Source organism: Ambystoma mexicanum, chromosome 7q (assembly GCF_040938575.1).
Source record: "Ambystoma mexicanum isolate Mex_15411 chromosome 7q, UKY_AmexF1_1, whole genome shotgun sequence".
Lineage (NCBI taxonomy): Eukaryota > Metazoa > Chordata > Amphibia > Caudata > Ambystomatidae > Ambystoma > Ambystoma mexicanum.
Window position 1 is genome coordinate 809,012,454 of NC_090941.1, and position 19,680 is coordinate 809,032,133.

Below are 19,680 nucleotides of genomic sequence, written 5' to 3' on the forward strand. Positions count from 1 at the left end.
TCTATCATAAAAAACCTGGGGGTCTTGATGGACAACAAACTTACCGTAGAGAGACAAGTAAACGCTCTGCTCAAGAAATGCTGCTTTCTCCTGCGAGCGGCAAAAAGGATCCTACCGTGCCTGTCATTCGCCAACAAAACACTTACAATCATAGCTCTCGTTATGTCCTGAGTCTTCAGAGATTACGTCAATAGCCTATACCTGGGCATGCCTGAATGACTTCTAAAAAAATGACAATGCATACAAAACGCAGCGGACAGATCCTGCGCTAAAAACACTACATTGGCTACCAATAAAACAACTAATCAAATTCAAATCAATGTGCATCATGCACAGATCAATCCACAACGAAGGCGCAGAGTTCTCAAAAGACAAATTACGCCTGCATCAACCAACAAGAATGCTCAGATTGAGCAATGACATCCACCTGGAACCGAAACCCTACAACAAAAGAAAACTCGGAGGATCTTCTTTCTCTTTCCAGGCACCGAAAACTTGGAATGACTTACCTAAGAACATATGTAACACAAGAAACCACCTATTATTCAGGAAACTGCTCAAATCCTGGCTCTTCACTGCATAACTAGAACCCCGCCAACAGGGGCACACACATAGTTAAAACAATGATGAAGATACCGATCTCGGATCCGACCAAGCGATCTACTACAAACAGAATCTAAGGAAGACATTCTATAACATACCATACTACAAACTGAGAGATAGCTATGATAGGATGACACTAAAGTCTGAATACACAGGAAGACCAAGACAGAAGGACAAGGACGGTTCATCAATAGCACCCTGAGCCGAATTACACCAAGTTCGAACAGACCTACATCACAATAGATAGCAAGGGAATAGGGGGTGGGCAATCCACAGTACCAACACCAGAGTTGGGACTAGACATACGCAAACCCACCATATTAAATTCACTACAATACAGCCGGGAACGCGATGCACCATCAACCACAACAGTTAGATGGTCAAGAATGGAAAGCAGCAACTAAGCCTACCCATAGGAAAGCTAGTTTAACAAACAAGACCTGCTAGAACCAGGACAAACAACCTACTAACACAACTTCAAATCTCTGCATACCGAATTCGCCCAAAAATCCACGCAACCATCTCTCGCTCAGCAAATCGCATGCACTTCACCACACCACCACAACAACAAACAAACAACACATAAACAGCACCAACAGCACACAAGGTCTGGACCGGTTCGATATTAACACCAAAGCTCAGCGCACGGTGGAAACCAAACTGAAGCTGCCAACAGCACAATACTTCGCTCTCACTCTCCAACTTCCTCTTCACCTGACTAACATAGCCCACCCCTTACTTTGTTTTGCAGATCCGCCGGAGCGCCGTTGCTGATAGTGCGCCATATAAATACCTTTAACATTTAACATTAAGTTCTCACTTTAATGTCCCTGCAACTAAAGATTTTATCCTTCAATTTCAAAGTTTTTTGTATGCAATGTATTGCTCACCTTAACGCCCTTGCAACAAAAGGTTTTTTCCTCAAAATTCAAATTGTTTTTCTTACAATGTATTGCTCACCTTAATGTCCTTGCAACTAAAGTGTTTTTCATTGAATATGTATATACACACACACACACACTTTCACCACACTTTCTTTGCCTTACCACTTTTCAAAATGCAGTAAGGAACACATCAAAGTAACTGTATCAAATTGTCTTTATTTACATTTATACATTATGTAGTGCAGATAAATACTGTAAAGAAAATACAAAATTAAAGTACAAAGTGATTATGAGCAGGATCTTTCAGCTAATCTCGTCAGGATGTTGTACTTCCTCTGTGCTAAATCAAATCCCTCTTGTAAAACAATATTAACAAAGGACAAAACATTAACAGTACCACCAAACATGATCGCTTTTGTAAACACGATTGCTAAAAGTATGCCTATTAGAACCGATACAGAAGACAACACAGAGGAAAGTTGAACAAAAGCAAACCTATACTCCCATATGCTATCACATAAACTTCTATCTAGTGTTGGTTTTTGAATTTTAGAATTTGCGTGACTGGAGGTGGTGGATGACTGGTGGATAAATGGCGCAGAATCATGATATGTGCACATACCAGTAAGCACGTCATCGGCGCCTTGGTGAAGACTTTTGATATACCCAAGATGGGAAATATATTCAGTGTGTTTGAGTGATGTCAGCACCCCTATGATCGCGCTGCTACCTAACTTTATATGGCTACTTGGATAAGTAAGGACATCTTTTACCTGCTGTCAAGTGTATTTATTAGTTTGCAGGAGAGAGAGGAGGAAATGTTATGAGAGCAGAGAAATGGATAATGGACAATGCGCTCTATGCCAGTTTGCATTTTCATTTCTGTAGACAATCTGCTTATATACATTCTTAGGATTGTGGGTGACGTCCCTAGCCCTGGAAGTTGGAGGACCACCTAGAAGTCTTGCATCTTTTTGGTATGGAATAGCAGATTCTAGTTTAGTCCGAATCACATATTGTGAGTGCCCACTTTTACAATGTCAGGCTATACTTAAATTTGCCTTGGAGAAGTTTGACTGTGCCTAGAAGACACACTGAACAAATTATCTGTGCTAAAAAAAAAAATCTTTGTCTGTGGCATATCGCTGCAGTTATACTGAAAGATAAGTAGGACATCGCAAATATGATGTTTACAAATAAAATCGCTACTATGATGCATACAATGCCGTGAACAGAATACAACAACAGGGAAAACTCAACAGAGGTGGAACACATGAGTGACTGGCTTCTCATAAAATTGGTTTGCTCAATGAATTAATGACAAAATAAATATGAAAATATCAATATGCATTGAAGAACTGATGGAGATTTGTTAATGTTATGGCAAACAAATGTAATGGCAACCATCACATAACAGATAACTGTATTGACAATCCTAATCTATTGTGGTATCACAATATTGTGTTATTAGGATGTTGTTGACATGTCAAACAACCGGGAATTGGATGGCCATTATCAATACTATAACCATGATCATGGCTTTTACAAGAGAGAGAGATACTACATTTGGAGGGAGAGAGGGAGAAAGAGGGAGAGAGACAGAGAACATAACATATATCGAGTTTACAACTACAACATGATTATAATAGTTGGTAAAAATATTAAACAAGAACGTGTCTAGTGGAATACATTTCATAAAAATATCAACGTGTCATGAATCAATTAATGACAAACAAGGAGTATGACTGACCTCATAACAAATTCATCTAATTCATCCAACCACATCAAAAAACGGAAAACAAAATTAGAAAACAATGAAAACTTGAATATGTATACAAATTCCCAAATTCGTCAATTGTGTCTTGTTTGATATTTTGGTATTCTCTTCGGTGTCTGTGAGTTAAGGGGCTTTCCTAAATGGATGTTTATATGTTTGTTATTTGGCAAGCATGAATTGCTTTTTTTTTAATACCAGATAGCATATGGGAGTATAGACATTTACAAACGAGCTAAAAAGATGCATACTCAAGAAGGCAATAGTCATAACACACTCTACTGCATAGTGCTGCATGGTGTGATTGATTTAGCCACTAGACATGGCCACACAGTCAATAAGGTCAAACATGCTTTCAGTAATAAACATTCCACAATTTCTCTGGGCAGTGCAATTCACAGATTGTAAAGTTGTACAAAATGACTATTCCTTTATAATGCATACATTGCAGTAGTAAGCATAGAACAATAAATTATTTGCCTTCAAATACATGCCAAATGTATTCTAGTTGTAATGATTGACAATAGATTTTACCATTGTACATGGATACTGGGTCAAACTAATTACAGTAGGCAGAGGAAACATTCAAGACATGTGTATCTGAACCTGATCCTCTTTCCTTTCAAATACTTGAAGCAGAATCCGGTTCCAATACGTACCAACTGATAAAAGCATGTGCACCTTACTTATATGTATATATAAACTGTACATTCACACATTATCCTGCATTAGTTTCAAAATGATTATCATGTTATGAAATAATTACTTTCATTCATATCTTCTCTAAACACAGATTATTAAAACAAAGGAAAACAGCATTTGTACAAAGTACAGTGGTTAAATAGAGAAAAACAAAATATAATACATTTATAACCGCACACCTAAAATAGACTGTGCTCCACAACTGTAATACTGCGTTATGCTGTTGGGTGGTGGATTACATAAATTCCTTCAATATCTGGCACTCTCCGAAGAGAATGAGGCGGGATAGAGTTACAAGTCTCAATCACTCATAGTGAGGGTCAAACACTGGGTCCTCAGCCAGTTCAGTTTCTACTCTCCACGCATCACATATGTACCACTTCCAAGAAAGCAGAGGGGAAATGACATGATCTTGCCTGCTAAAAGGCAGTCATGTGCATAATAGGTAGAGAAACAGCACTGGCATCACATACAACAATTACACAAAAAATACCGGTGATATAAAAAACTGGTGACCAAAGCACAGTTGATGAAAGCAAGGGGCAATATTCTGGTAACTGTGTTAATAAAACAAATTACTCTATATCCTTTGATGCGTCAACCGTGGCATAAATGGTGCAAGACTACCAGCTGCAAAATTCCAGTGTCATACTAATGACATTTCACAAACCAAGATTTGTTTTAGTGATTTAAAGTAATTTGTTTTAAAAAGAACAGGATTAAAATATTAAATAATTCCAACTTATTTTTCCACCGTTGCTACCGTACCACCATACTAGGAGTTCTGCTCGTGGGTGCCTCTTGCAGCCACCAGGTCTGACCTGGTGGCCATACTGGCACCCACGAGCAGCACATGATGGTCGCGCCGGTACCGTTATTACCGTTACCGGCGCTACCACCCTCCCCATTCCCATTGAGCCCTACGGGGCCGAATGGGGATGGGGATTCCCTTATTACCGGCATCTGCGAATGGGCAATTACTGGTTCCGCCAAATTTGGCATGACCTGGTAATTGCCCATTCGTGGGTGCCGGAAACAAATTAATACCAATGGCAGCCGTGCTTGTACTACAGGCACGGATATCGGCAGCCTCATAATGAGGCCCATTGTCTTTTTAAGGGTTTCATTGCATTATGTATTAATCATGAACAAGTACAAAATGTAAGTACTCATTACAGATCCAGACAGAGCTAAATGAAAAATGTATCAAGCAGATTGGATTGAGACGAGGAGATTGTGCTTGAACTAAAAACATGTTGCAAACAACCCATTTGGTGACAAAAAATATTGAGCACCGAAACCCTACTTATGTATGTCTCCATCTCCATTTATTAGATCATCCATCTTGCTTTTACGCTTTAATCTTTGGCCAACGTGAAATCTGTTAGCGGAACACAAGAATATTATGGCGGAACAACATTTCTGCCGCTATTGTGAAGTGCAGTCATCTAAAGAAACAGTTCAGCACTTGATTATTCATTGCCCTGCCCTCTTGACACATAGATGCAAGTTCTTTGCAAAACACTTTTGATTCATTGGGGATCTGAACCCTAAAATTAGGTGGTTAGCGAATCTGTCAACCCTGTCTGTCAGCATGCAAATTGCTCCTATACATTTCTTATCAGTGCTAGATTTGGAGAGAGTCCACACACCTGAATTGTTATACCCCTGAGGGGTCACACTCCATTGTAAGAAGTCTAAATATTGATAAAGTTATCGCCATTGATGCTGTCCGTATTTGTTATGAATATGATGCCTAGATTAGCTTACATGTGATTGCTATTGAAAGTTATTTTTTATGTTTTAGTATATTATGTTTTAACTTAATATCATATCTATGTTAATTTTAATGTAAATTTATGATTTGAAACTCATTTTTGATGTCTAACAAAGGAGAATTATAATTTTGTGTTTGTTTGAACAAGAGATACTAGGTTTGTTACCCTTTTAACTGTGTATAAGTTTGCAGTTTAATTTTCATACTTCTATGATATTGTTGTATTGAAAAGTTGATTATTCAACTGAATCAATACAAAATAAAAATAATTATTTTTTAAAAAAGTGTGTCAAATGACCCTTGTTTAAGATTTGTATTCTTCTTATACTGCTGGTTTGATTCAAGGGGCAGCTTGCTTTTTGCAGTGTACAATGCCCTGCCTACCTGACCGTTAGTAACTCAGCGAGAGGCTGTTGTGAGCTCCAGAATCATGCTGATGACACAACCCGTGAAACTAGAGGGTAGAGCATGTCTTTGTAGGTCTCAACTCTTCCATGTAAATACCAGCAAAGTACTGAATGAAGTAAAGCAATGTATGCAGACACTCCTACCCGCCCAATACACATAGATGGGAGACAATGAAGAGGGAGAAGCTGATCATGAACACAAAGAGGAAAGACACAAAGGAAGGACAAACGGAGCATGGACATGAAAAAGGGACACAAATGTCAGACTCCATCAGATAAGGACAACAGGTAAAATGGACACACAGAAGGGAACACATCACGGCAAGTGTGGATCTGACCTGGTAGAACCAAGGCTTGGCCTTAACTGGCAGATGTCTGGCTATGAGCACCTATACAAGGAAGCCCTAGTTGGGAATCTTCTGAATACAGGTTTAATATTTGTACTTGCACTAAATAGACAAAACGTAGTTGGGACCAATTTGCCAACACAAAAGTATGGGGTACAAATCCCAAAGATACTAGGCCCAAACGTGGAGTCCTTATTTGGAGAAGCTTACTCACAAATACATGACTGGAAATAGTATCCAGTGATAATACTGAATATAAACTACAGAATTAAATTTGAACAAATAAAAAATACCGAAAATACAGAATTTTAGGCTGACAAATATATGTGAGTGTGAGGTAAGGGGTTAAATCTGGTGGGTAGGGGGTTATGGTGGGGTTTTCATTTATAATTCTGTAATTCTTCTCCTGCAGTGTCTGGGGATTGCAGCTGTAAGGCTTCTCTGACTCCACCACAACTGCCCTCTACACAAGGAGATCTGGCTCTTTGAAGGAACTCTGCTGCTTCACATTCACAGGTCACGCCGGTCCAAAACTGCTCGGTTTACACGCTGCTCAACTGTCAGTCACTGTTCACTTTCTCTTAGGAATTGACTAATTCACAATGATGGCATTGCTACTCAAACCTCTCATCATTCTCTGTTGTCTGCTTACAACTTTGGGCAAAGTTTACAGCAGATAGGTATCTCTGAGGTCACTTTTAAGGTTAGGGCAAAGACTAGCAGACACTTAGAATCTACCTTCCACAACGCCTGTGATCGCTCGTTCCCCATAACATAATTATTTTATATTAGGTGCCCATTGCAACTCCCCTCTCTACTTTCTTCCCCTTTAGCACGTTGAAGCGGCCTTTGGGCAGCCTTAAGTGCCAAGTAAGTAAAGCAGTCGCCCTGCTCCTTTCTTCCTTTTATCCTCATCTCCCACAGTCCTTGAGTACAGAATATTATAAATATTCTAGTATCAGTTTCTTCTCACTTAAATAGAGATTCGTTTTTTAAACATTCTACTGCTTCTTAATCCCTCCCTCTACAAGTCTTTATGTACGAATAAAGTATTACATCTATCATTTGGATACATTTTGTCCAGATTTTCTTGAGTGGAGGACCCTCCCAAACCCTACTCAGAGGGGCTGTGCTCGCTACATTTGCTGCCGCAGTGTATCATAGGGCCTATTTGAAACATATTCCCAAAGCCACTTTTGGTTCCCACTCCACCCTGCTCACCTGCACTATCCAAGCTGCTCCAACAATCCCACCAGCTAGCACAAGCATTCCATCTAAGAGGTACCTCCTCTAAGAATAGCGCTTTCTTACAGTCACTCGTGCACATGCACTCACCCTGCAGACACTCACTCAAGGGCACTGTTTCTCATAGCTGATTGATTTGAATCCAAAATTATTAGTGTAGGGAATGGGTGTAATTCTAGGGGGTGGAGGGGAAGAGTGTTTGTCCCCCCCCCAACTTTTGTGGCATACCATTTTGTCCCACTGATTTGGAAAGGGCCCCTTTCATTTAGATGTTATGTCCCCCCCAACATTTTCAGCAAAGTTACTCCACTGCTGTAAGGAACGCAGTGTGGGACCAGATGTAACAGGTATACCATTAAATGCTGTTTAGAACGACCACCAAGCCCCACTGGAACAGTAACACAGACTTGTATATGCAGCATGAGGAACTAGTTTACAGGCAAGCAGGACGTCTGCTAAAGATTGGAGGAAGTGGCACGAACCAGTCTAAACGCTGTAGAAGAGTGTGGAGAGACGCAGACAAGAGAATGCATGCTGTTTCACAGCGCCACGCATAGTGGCGCGTCCATGTCCACACAAAGGACCTGATTCACAGACTATTTTCCTATGGGATTCCGCCATTATAAACTGCTTCTGTGAATCAGGTGTAAAGTCTGCACTCGGTCCATCAAGGTTAACCGGAGAAAGATTTAACTCAAACATAATGCACTTGTATTGATTACTGATTAAGATATTAAAAATCTGCATCTTGTGTTTGTGAGTGTGAAGAGTTGGGAGGGTATGTATGTTGCTGATGAAATTGTTAATTGCATACCAATAAAAAGATGTCAGAGAAAAGAGAACATCTACCACCAGTCTCGGAAATAAAGTGAAAGCACACTTAACTGGCTTGGAGCCGAGACAAGACTAACACCATTTAAGACCCTCGTAAATGTAGTGCTTCATTACAATCGATAAGCATAAACTATCAAACTGCACCCTTAGGCTGCCAAAAAACAAATATTTGCAGGGGAGTTTTGCTAATATATACGCGACTCATGAAAACGGACTTCAGTCAAGTCCCAGAACTAGCAATGGTGAACCCAACAAGCATGCAATGGTTAAGATTGTGAAGACCTGTTGAATTTGCATTCAACAGGTCAATTTCCAAGACTATGGGCCTCATTCCGAGATTGGAGGTAGTCATGGAGCAATTTGCACCATGACTGCCTCCAATAACGGTACTGGCACCGGTCTCGTTCACTGGGGACTTACCAGTGTAGTCCGACCTTTGTGGGACAGGTAAGTCCCCATTACAAAAAACATTCCCCATTCCCATTTGAGCCCCCATAGGGGGGAATGGGGAAGTAGCTAATAACGGTACCGCAATTTGCGCTACCGTTATTAGCTCTGAAGTCCCTTAGCGGGTACCGTCCATAATGCCTGGTAAAACCAGGCGTTGAAGGAGGGACCCGCTAAGGGAACTCGTAGTAGGGCGGTAAGGGATTACCGGCACCGGTCTCCTTAACAGTGCCCGGTATCCCTTACTGCCCTACTCGTAATGAGGCCCTATGTATTTCACAATCAGTTTAAGAATAATCGTCATGATTATGTTTTCAATGTAAACGGTGAACTTAAACTCTTAAACTGACCCACGTTTCAAAGTGTTTAAATACATACACCTCACATAGTTAAATACAGGGGGGATACTTGCTCATCCATGTGCAGATATGCATTTGAAGCATCCTCCACATACAGGTTATCCAGTAAAACAAGAAGCTCAGTACCTACGACACTATGGACCTTAATAAGCGAGTCAACATGCTCCTTTCAACTATGTCCCATCTTAGTAAAGCTTCTATAAAATATCCCACAATTGTTTTTTTTGTTTTATTTTACAAATGAGCTATATTATATTAAAATTCTTTCCTGACATACACATATTCTTTAGCACTGTGCTTGGGGCCAATCTTGAAAGATTCCAGGCGTTTTAGAATAGTTTAGCTTAGTTGTTGATCAATGCCACAGTTAACTCTAATTAAATGGCATTTAAATAAAAACAGCGTCAAAATGTAGCAGTGCTCTTTTGTAAGCTCGCCTCAGTAAATCAGATGACTAGCTCATACTAAGACAATGAGCTAGCCCGCTTCATCAAGGGATAGAGACGTCAAGGCAAAGCATTGGCGACCTTCTCAGGAGCAGCAGCAGGATTCCATGCTGCCAAGCATACACTATTACATCAGCACATATATAGAAAGCACAGCACTTCAAACTCAACCGATGAACCAATGCCAAAGACTGCAAAAGTACTAAACAGAACCATATTGCGTATTCCATATTGCCTACAGAGGCTGGACTATATGCTACTGGGCGTAGTATGGGGATTGCACTAGAATGGGACACCAATGTTTCAGAGGAAGCTGGTACATGACGCTTGTGCGAACACATCGTGTTCTGAAATTGTGTACCATTGGCTTGATGGAGGACAACTGGGCCCAAGGTGTGAACAACAACAGGTAATGCCCACTGCTTGCCGGCGAAAACCTCTTCAACGCCAACGGTGCATCTCACCCTTTCGAGGTAGATAAAGCAGAACCATGCATGACTGTGAACCCCTATCAAATTGTACGATAATATTAAAATAATAAATAAACATGCTTGTTCACGCTAACAATACTTATTTCAGCAGACTGCCATGGTCAGTCGCGTGCTGTGTTATGCAATCGTCATCAATTTGCCAACGGATCCCATCTTTACATCCAAATCTATGTTATTCAATTGTTCCAGTGTGCCGCTGTTTAACTACTTCCTCATAAAAGCTTTTGAAGGTGATCTTTAATATCGTGCATTTTCTTCTAAGTAACATCGGCCCACGTGCATGTTCCCGTCTGCTTATGATTGATTGAAGGTCTCATACGCGCCTTTTCTCACGTCAACCGGCCTGCGCGGCAAACAGCAAGTTCCTGCGGTGCAAGGCTGACCCCAAATTTAAGACCAGGCCCTGCTTAATCAGAGTTTGTTTTAATGGCCAACGTCACTGTTTATTCCACATGTCCCTCATCATATTTTGCATGCAGGCCTTGGCATTCTGTGGAATTTGTTTGGGCTTTTTCTTTTTCGCTCTGACATTCTCTTACTTAGTTGCAGATTCTTGGAGCATTGTGCCTGGCTCGCGTGCAGACATGGGAGCCATTTTAGTGTGGGGCATTTGTTGCATATTTCTGCATTGTGTTAGAGTGTTCTTTGAAGAAAGACATGGAACTGTAGAGGCTCATCCTACTCTTTTCATGCATGCAGGTTTCTTTTTTGCAAATCATGGTAAACATCTTTGATATACCCGGGTACTAATGGCATACAAAAATATTGTGACAATGCATGGTTCCTGAGAGAACGCGGTATACATTTACGTCACTATGGAATGGGCATATGTTCCTGCCTTTGAGATAGCAGACTCATCTGTTCATACTTTCCAAGTTAATATGCCGAGTACTGGTAACTTGGATCCATTGCCTAGAAACAGCAAGAAACCGGCGTGAAGTGCTACACTGGAAAACGTGATGGGGACTGAAAAGCTGAAAATGACATTAGGTACGTTTTACATCTGAATTCCTTTTCTTTAACTGGGGTTTGAACATTGCTGCTGTTTCTGTTTTACTGTCGCCAAAACAATGTATGACGTGCCCGCCTTTTATGCGATGCCAATTCTGATTCTGAATGATGTTGCACTGCAGAATACCATATTAAATCACTTTCTTGAAATGGGCCAGGACACTCAATAGCGATTGAGTAAAGAAAAAACAAAGATGATCCTAAAACTGTAACGTCCATGTGTTAAAAAGTTATTTGTTTACTCTTAAGGTATAAATATTATAAACAATACCACCAGAGGGGCCCATCATGGAGAGCACTGGATGCACATTGGTTCACAAGTTGCAGGGTCATGTAAGGCACTTAACTTTCAGCAGCGGTCCTTCTGGTTGCAGAATAATTGCAGAACTACCCTAGAGTAAAGGGCACATGTAAAACATCATTGAAACTATAGCTAATGTGAATCTGTCCTTGTACCTTGGTGATCAGGAAAGCATTCTTGGATACATGACCATTGCACTGACCAACTTGGCACAGTTGTGCCCCATAAACGTATGCCCAATATCACTCTGACAATGAGTCCCAATGCACGGTGCCAGGTCATGGGCAGCAATCAAAGTGGAGGTGCAGAAGTGGTTAAATAAAAGGAAATGTCCCCTAAAGCCAGAAGACATAATCCTGGTGCATAGAAGTCCATAAGTCCATGTGCCGCAGACTCCGCAGGAGAGTTACTAGTTCAAGTAACTGGATTCTCCATTTCTGTGTCTGATAAAGTCTTTGCACTTAATATATATTACCATGGATACCATGAAGATACATTTGTCCATGAAATGTTATTAGAGGAAAACAACATAATTCTCCGGAACTAATCCAGTTTTCCCGTCGTACGTTGCCTTCAGCCAGCCCGGTTCCACTGATGAGTACACTGCAGGAAACATGAAAACAGGGTCATCAATAAACAAACGTGTCCTGGGTCACGCCATGCTGTGAGCCAATCATGCTTGATACAAATTGCATTTTAGTTCTCATTCAGCCTCGTTACAAGATAGCATCTTAGAATGGCTAGGTCAACCTGACTTACCATTAGTAAATAACGCACCCTGGGGGAACGAGAGTTCATGACTGTGCTCGGCTTTGCAGGAATACATGGCTTTGGCTTGCCTGAAAGAACAAAGTAAAAGTTACCGAGGCATGGACAGAGGAACACATAACAAAATAGGAATGGCTTGTCAAGAAGGGACAAGTAACATTAACTAGGGGAATGTGTTCTCTGTGGCTAGAAAACATCTACGTATATTCTAGTTGGATAGACGACATAAATGTACTTCACCCAGTCGTATAACTGGGCGATAATTGCTATGGTTGTATAAGTGTATGCTGCCAGTACATTTCCTGTCAGCAGAACACCCAGAACAGTACTCGAGTATATAGAGATCTGCCCTAAATTTGATGACAAGACGATTTTCCATTTGTTCAGACAAAAGACAAACCTTTGAAGACAAACAAAAGAGCATTCCCTTCTCAGAAGTTGCACCATAATTAATTTAAGCATATCAGAGATGGGTCTATTACAGTAACTGTGTTTCTGTAAAAAAACCACTGGCAGTATACAGGCAGGTCTACAAACATTGGAAGCAATTTGCACAAGTATGTTATCAACAACAGTACTTATCTAAGACCAAAACCTCTGTTGAATAGAATAAAACTCTCAGGTAAACCCCAGCATGCCGACAAGAAACAGATAAGTATGCACTGATTCCATTGTATGAGCAAGTACAGCACTGTGGATAATCATACTTACAGCAGCCAGAACACTTAGATAACTCTTAGAATACAAACAACAACAAGAGAATGATCTGTATTTTAGCAGCATTGCCGATATCTGTTGAGCCTATTCAATAAAGATTGTGCCAGGGATCCCAAAATCTATTAGCCTGCTGGCATTGGTCATAACATATTTCAAAGGGCGAGTACCATTTGCATGGCACTCAACCTTGCTGGTGAGTATGGAGATGTTTGAAACATTTCTTTGACACTTACTGCAAACAAATTTTGTTTGCAGTAAATGGAAAATAAAAGTGTCACTGTGCATGACTAACCTTTGGATGGGTGGTAGCATTGCATCAAATATGGAGTGTTCATGGTGACATGCACCATTTTACAGAATGTGCATGTAAATATGCTGTCACCCGTCATCATGGGGCAAGTGCATTTCTCTTAGGTAGATTATGTAAGCTAAGGAACTCGCCCTACAGCTCTAGTGAGATTTTGAAGAATTTGCAATGCCTGAGAGTGTTACGTTTATAATAGCTCTTGCTGCTAGGATGCTGCCACACCAAGCTGCTTGTGGTGATTCTATATTGTATATGCATATTCTGTAGCTTGGTAATTTCCTGAATGTCAAAGCGAAGTGTCTTCATAGTGACTGATATATTTCAAACTGTAGAGATAACCACATGTCGAGGTCTTAGACCTGTGTAATAATATTGCTTTAACTAGAGAGTGTGAGCCATATTTAGTTGGAATCTACATGCTTTTCGCTCCGTGTTCTTCCTCAGGGCTCCTAGGTCTTATCAATTAGAATGCTATATGTTGTTTATAGTGCTATGCGTCTGTTATCTTATTATACTTTATGATGGAAAAGATCAAAGGTGTGGTCCTTTCACTGATAAACAAGGACAGAGCTTTCGATTGCACTAAAATGAAGGAGCGATATTACCTGTGTTAGCATGGTGACGTTGCAGTTTTAAAGGGAGCAAGTATCCTTCTACAGAAAGAAAGAACAGAATATACATTTATCGAATGGTGTAGATGATTTGTATGGGGCTACTGTCCATTATAGGTCAGAGATTTAGATTACAGAATACCTCTCAGCAGTTAAATATATGTCACTTTGCGTGGGTGAGTATTTGTTCTTTGATTTGGAAAAACATGACTTTCAGCCCTTTCTAGTGTCACTGGCTGGGAGGAGGGTAACACCGGTGTCTACCAGAGTGATAATTAAAAGCACTGCATAGAAACAAGGCTTATTCATTCTATAAAGAATTGGTGGCAGATACATAGTCGTGAACTTGGTAGTGTACAGGTCTAACCTTCTAGTGCTACATGATACTGCGTGATGGTCCCTAATCGTTTGATAAGGCTGAACCTTTCACTGAAAGTCTCCACAGTGGCGTTAAGTAAGAGGGTAAGGATAGTGTAAACGAAAGACTCAATTTTATGATGCCACATACACATTTGTTGTAATGGAGTGCCACGCTGATAGAGGTAAAAAGGTGGAAAAAGGCAATACCTCTTGCCACCCTATTTGCGTAGTTATACAAAAATAGCTTGTAATAATTTAAGAAATAAAGGCATTTTGCGGTTACATAGAAAACATCCTCAGTGAGATATCCTGTTTCTACTGTACCTTTGATCGAGAAACAATTCACTGGTATATTAATGCACACATTTCGTTAGCACAAAACACAACATGTTTTCAATATTGATATTGCTAATCAGAGCAACTGGTAACTTTTGCAAATGGGACAGATAACATACTCAGTAGACAAGCACTGCCAATGGCAGCAGTTTGGGCTTTTGTGTAGACATGGGAAAAGAAGTTTCTAGGCACTGCCATAGTGGTATTAACTGGCCATCAAAGGTAGCAGCTGCACAATGGAGAGTACCTGGGCATATAATAGCAGGGCCTGGCAAATGCTTAATATGTATACAACTGTTGATTCTGCCAATGCTGGTTTTCTAACAGAACTTCCGTGAAGGGCAAGTATAGAGTTTATAAAGGGACTGGCTGAAGGCAGACCTGGTTAAGACATTTTAATTACAACAGCAGCGGGTTTACAGCTCCAAATAAGTCATTAACTCTCAGAAGATCGCTTTGAGCAAACACTGGCAGGCACTCCGAGCACAACATTTAATGATAAGGCTTGATAACGCTGTCTCAAATAGATCACAGAGAATATGTTTTGGGCTGGGATGGGCAGGAAGTGGGTGGGAATGGCCATAGGGATTAGCATAATGGGTGGGTAAATAATCAAACAATACCTACAAACGTGGTGCCCCTCCTCATATGCTATTTCTCCACAGATGTACTCTAATGTAATAGTTTCAACTTAAATGTAGTGCTTTAGCTCCCCTGAAGAGGGATGGGGAAGTTCACCCCCTCCTCCACTTCCTATAATATACACAGAAGGAGGCCAGGAGATTGACAAGTATGTCGAGAGGTACCCCCTCAGCCAGCCGTACAGGCCAGGTGCAGTACAAATCTACCCCAGAGTGGACGAGGAGCCCTAGGCTGCAACTAAAGACACCTCAATTGACAGTATTGATTAAAAGCGCCAAGAAGACATGTTGCTGATGTCGATAGAGACACCACGACTTAGCAGTGTTAGACATGAAGCAAACGTGCCATCCGCAGTGCGGGACACAAACACGCACTTGAATACACAAAGAATACAAGCATACAGTTATATAGTTAGAAGACAGATACATGTACATGCTGTCATTGTTATTTTATCATTTTGCCATTAGCCAAACACAGCAACGCAGAAACCACAAGAGCAAGAGACCTGAACAGAGCTTGCAGATGCTACATGCAAATAACCTTATGGAACTGCAGGAGCACCTATGGGACCTGATAAAACCAAGTGTGACTAACCTATGGCGAATATGGAATAGCACAAACATCGTAGATGCTGCATTATGGTTTAGGATAATTACAGTAGGCCACAGGCTCTCAGAAAGGATCAGGCTGAGCTGAATCCTGGCTGAACAGAGAGCAAACGTGTGAGACAGGACACGCTGCCAAGGTCACAAGATACGGATGACACTTCATTCCCTGAATGGAGTAGCCCCAGCTACAATAAATGTGAATAATTCTTCATAATTCAGACCTGCACAGCTCCAAATCATGGTCTCTGAACACATGACCGAGCCGGCGCAGACAATGGACAGCAACCAGCGCTCAGAAAGGGAGCCGATCTCACGCTACCAGACAGAAGCTTGCAACAAAGATGCTACAATGTGAGACAAGTGTTGCACTGAGCAAAAGAGCACTCTCATAGACTAAGGTGGTACACAAAAGTTACAATGCAGACACATAGTCATTCTTGTTAGCTTGGAAAGGTACACCAAGAGCTGAGAACCTTTGCGGATCCCATGCCTGGGGGATGTCAGCTCAAGCCAATCACAGTTTAGTATCGTAGAGGTGGGTTTCAATGGGCACAAACCAATGGCAAGACCCTCACACTGCAACATTGTTATAGACAATGATTTGGGGATGGACAAGGCCAGTCACCTGGCATGCGAGGGCCAGTAGACTACCATATATAGTGTGGACTATAGGTGGTTTATTACTCAGTACCCAATCCAGTGGTCTAATAGGTTTTATGGAGAAGGGCCCAGGTTGTAGCATTGCTGTGATGTCATTAAGGTACAAAACTGGCCTGCGAGCCAGGAGATGTTGAGATGTCCATGGATTTCTTCTGTCCCTGTACTGATCCATGTTGGTTTTTGTTGTAATAAACCACAGTTTAAACTTGCCGTTTGACTGAGTCCTCCGTTTGGCCTGTGGAATGTGTTGGGCCTTCCACGAGTCTGCAAACTCCTAGTGGCCCCTCTGGCATACCTGACCTGGGAGTTTGTCCTAACAAGTTGGTAGCAGAGGTATGGTTTGCTGTGCCAGTCCGGCACCAAGTCGTCTCCTCCGGTGCAGAACCTGGGATGCCGCGGGACCATCGCATATTTCGAGAAGATGGGAAAAGGCATACCCGTTTACAGGTAGTCAGTAGCCCCTTGTGAATTATCCTGCCCAAAGTCAGCGAGTTGTCCAGGCAGACCAAGACGGGGAGCCGGCAGCCGAGCAGTGCTAGCACACCACGGAACATAAGTTTTGACCCAGTCTAACAGCAACTGTGGGTGTGAGGAGGGTATTGAGTATTGTGAAGTATTGTTTAGTATCGCTGAGTATTGTTGACGTATTGCTTAGTAGTATTATAGTGAGCAGGGACAGGAGCAGAGGTAGAAGTCATTTTTCTATTTTTAGGGCACATTCGGTCTAAGAGGTAAAAGGTTCTGGTGAATAACCGAAACTATTAAATCAAGGGCTTGGATGACAAAGGCTATGTAAATAAGGTATTCCTGTGGGCTGGGCACTTTAGATCGGGTCATAGATGATTGTATTCCCATGAGGGTTAGCAAGGGAGCTGGCCTAGATTGCAGAATGTGAATCAACTGGTTAAGTGCCCTGGAGTGAGGTGCTTCACATGTAAGGCGACGCAGCGGGTGATGTTTGATCAAAAAAGAATATTGGTATACTCTGCCTGTGCAGGAAGACTGCTGTTGGGTTTTTGTGTGGGTTCAGGAGTAAAGGGCTATTATAGTGTGCGCACGATATTTGATTTTCCTACGTTGTTCTGGTAGCTTGGTGATGTCACCCTTAGGTTTGCATATAGCACATGGAGAGCTTATGATGGTGAGCAGCTAGTATTGAGAACTTGGTATTGACCGGCGAGGTGAACCAGTGGCGTTGCGCAGAAGGCGCACGCGCAGGATTGTGAGTGTTCCTGAGGAGGCAACGATTGTGAAGGCAGGGCGGTGTGCGGAGCACGCCTGATAAGTTGTAGAGGCAGAGAGGCTCGTAGAAACTGGAGAGTATTATCATTGCATTTTGACTTTTTATCGCTAAACAGCGGACTATCGAAACCCTCGACTTGAGGTCAGGTAAAAGGTATTGAGATGCATCAGGGAAAAAGTGTGGGGAGTATACACCCCTTCAGCACCTGTGTAAAACACTTCCACCTTATAAGGGAAAGATCTGTAAATATAGCATAGAATGGTCCAAAAGTACTAAGGGTAAATTAACCTAACCATGGCCACCTTGTGATAGTTTCTCCAAAGACGTGCAGCATGGCCATATTCGAGTTGTGGCACATGTTTCAGGAGGGAGAGGGGGATGCCGCGAGGCGTCAATTGATAAGCCAGCAGGAGGTGAAGGAACAAGGGACCCACCTGCCCCTGCACCTCCGAGTGTAGTATCCGATGATACAGACGATGAATCGGGAATGTATCCAATGAGGGAACTGAGGGCAGCAGAGGGGTATTCAAATCCCACATATAAGCCACCACCATATACGAAGGAGGAGCCAAAAGGCGCAGGGCAACCAGTTAGTGATTCAGGGGCGAGCAGTGATAGAAGAGCTAGAAGGCATAAGCACAAACTAATGGATAGCAGCGCAGGTACTTTTAAAGCTTCAAGGGAAGACAAATGGAGAGGCAGAAGGGGCGACTGAGGCGATAGAAGGCCTGAAGAGGAACAGCAACATGACAGATTGTTCAGAGATAATAGACGTGGAGAAACTGGAACGGGAAGAGAGGGAACGAAGAAGGGAGGACGAGAAGAAGCACTTGGAAAGGGAGCGGGAATAAAGAATTGAGAGAGATCTTAAAGAATGGAAGATGGCAAAAAGGGAGATAAGGGAAAGGGAACTGGAAAAGGCAGAGAGACGGCAAGGAATAGCAGAACAGGAAAAACGCAAGTTAGCTATGAGGGAACAGCGTAAGTTGAAATTGGACAGACTGGTAAGGGAACGGGAGCACAAGGAGGACGAGCGAGCAATAAAGGCAGTGAAGACACAAGCAAAACTGGAGAGGAAAGGAATAGATTTGCGGAGGACCGATGGACAGAACCAGACAGCACAAACTCTTGGGGCAGGAGCGCAAATGAGGGAAGTGGGGCAGGCCTAGGAGCCTGGGCAGGAGAAAGCAGGGGCGACTTGAGAGACATCGAACTTAGCATAAAGCCCAATACAGACTTGACATCGAGAGGACAGTTTCACAGATGATTTCTGAAGCAACATGGACACAGGGTCGGAAAACAAGGACAAATACAGTGGGGAAGAGAGGGGGAGCAGTACCGATCACAGTCCATGGGAATAGGGACAGACAAAAGGGTGTCAGGGGAGCTCAGGACGCATACACAGGGAGAAGAGGGAGGTGGACCAGACTAGCAGACACAACAGGCGGGCAACTTGTGCACCTACAACAGCACCTATGTTAATAGACTAAGGGACCTCCCAGGACGGAGGAGAGGGGAAACAGCGATAGCTTGTTCAAGAGGACAATTATCTAAAGCTTATGACAATAACAGGAGAGTGCCTATATTGGAACCAGTAGATGTATGTGCAGACATTGAGGACAAGAGAGGTCCTCAACAAATTAGACTGACCAGAAGGACAACTGAGGAGGTGACAGCATACACACAGATGCCTGTATTGGAGAGAGGAGGGGTGAGACCTCAGTATGTGCCATGGAAGCACACAGAAAAGGAGAATGTGAAGTGTAGGTTACCATGGTTGAGCGCAGGAGCTGGGAAATG

The 19,680-nt window shown here is 42.1% G+C and overlaps 1 protein-coding gene across 2 annotated transcripts in view; it reads right to left on the bottom strand.

Moving 5' to 3' along the window:
- Positions 1 to 1,683: 1,683 nt before the first annotated feature.
- ARHGAP42 (Rho GTPase activating protein 42) overlaps positions 1,684 to 19,680 on the bottom strand; it is a 979,121-nt gene continuing 961,124 nt past the window's right edge. For both annotated transcript variants that reach the window (XM_069639111.1, XM_069639110.1), the window contains exons 23-24: positions 12,388 to 12,467; positions 1,684 to 12,231 (exon numbers count right to left, since the gene is read on the bottom strand). In XM_069639111.1, the coding sequence (XP_069495212.1) occupies positions 12,143 to 12,231; positions 12,388 to 12,467 (169 nt within the window). In that variant the 3' untranslated portion in view covers positions 1,684 to 12,142. The remainder of the gene's footprint in view (positions 12,232 to 12,387; positions 12,468 to 19,680) is intronic.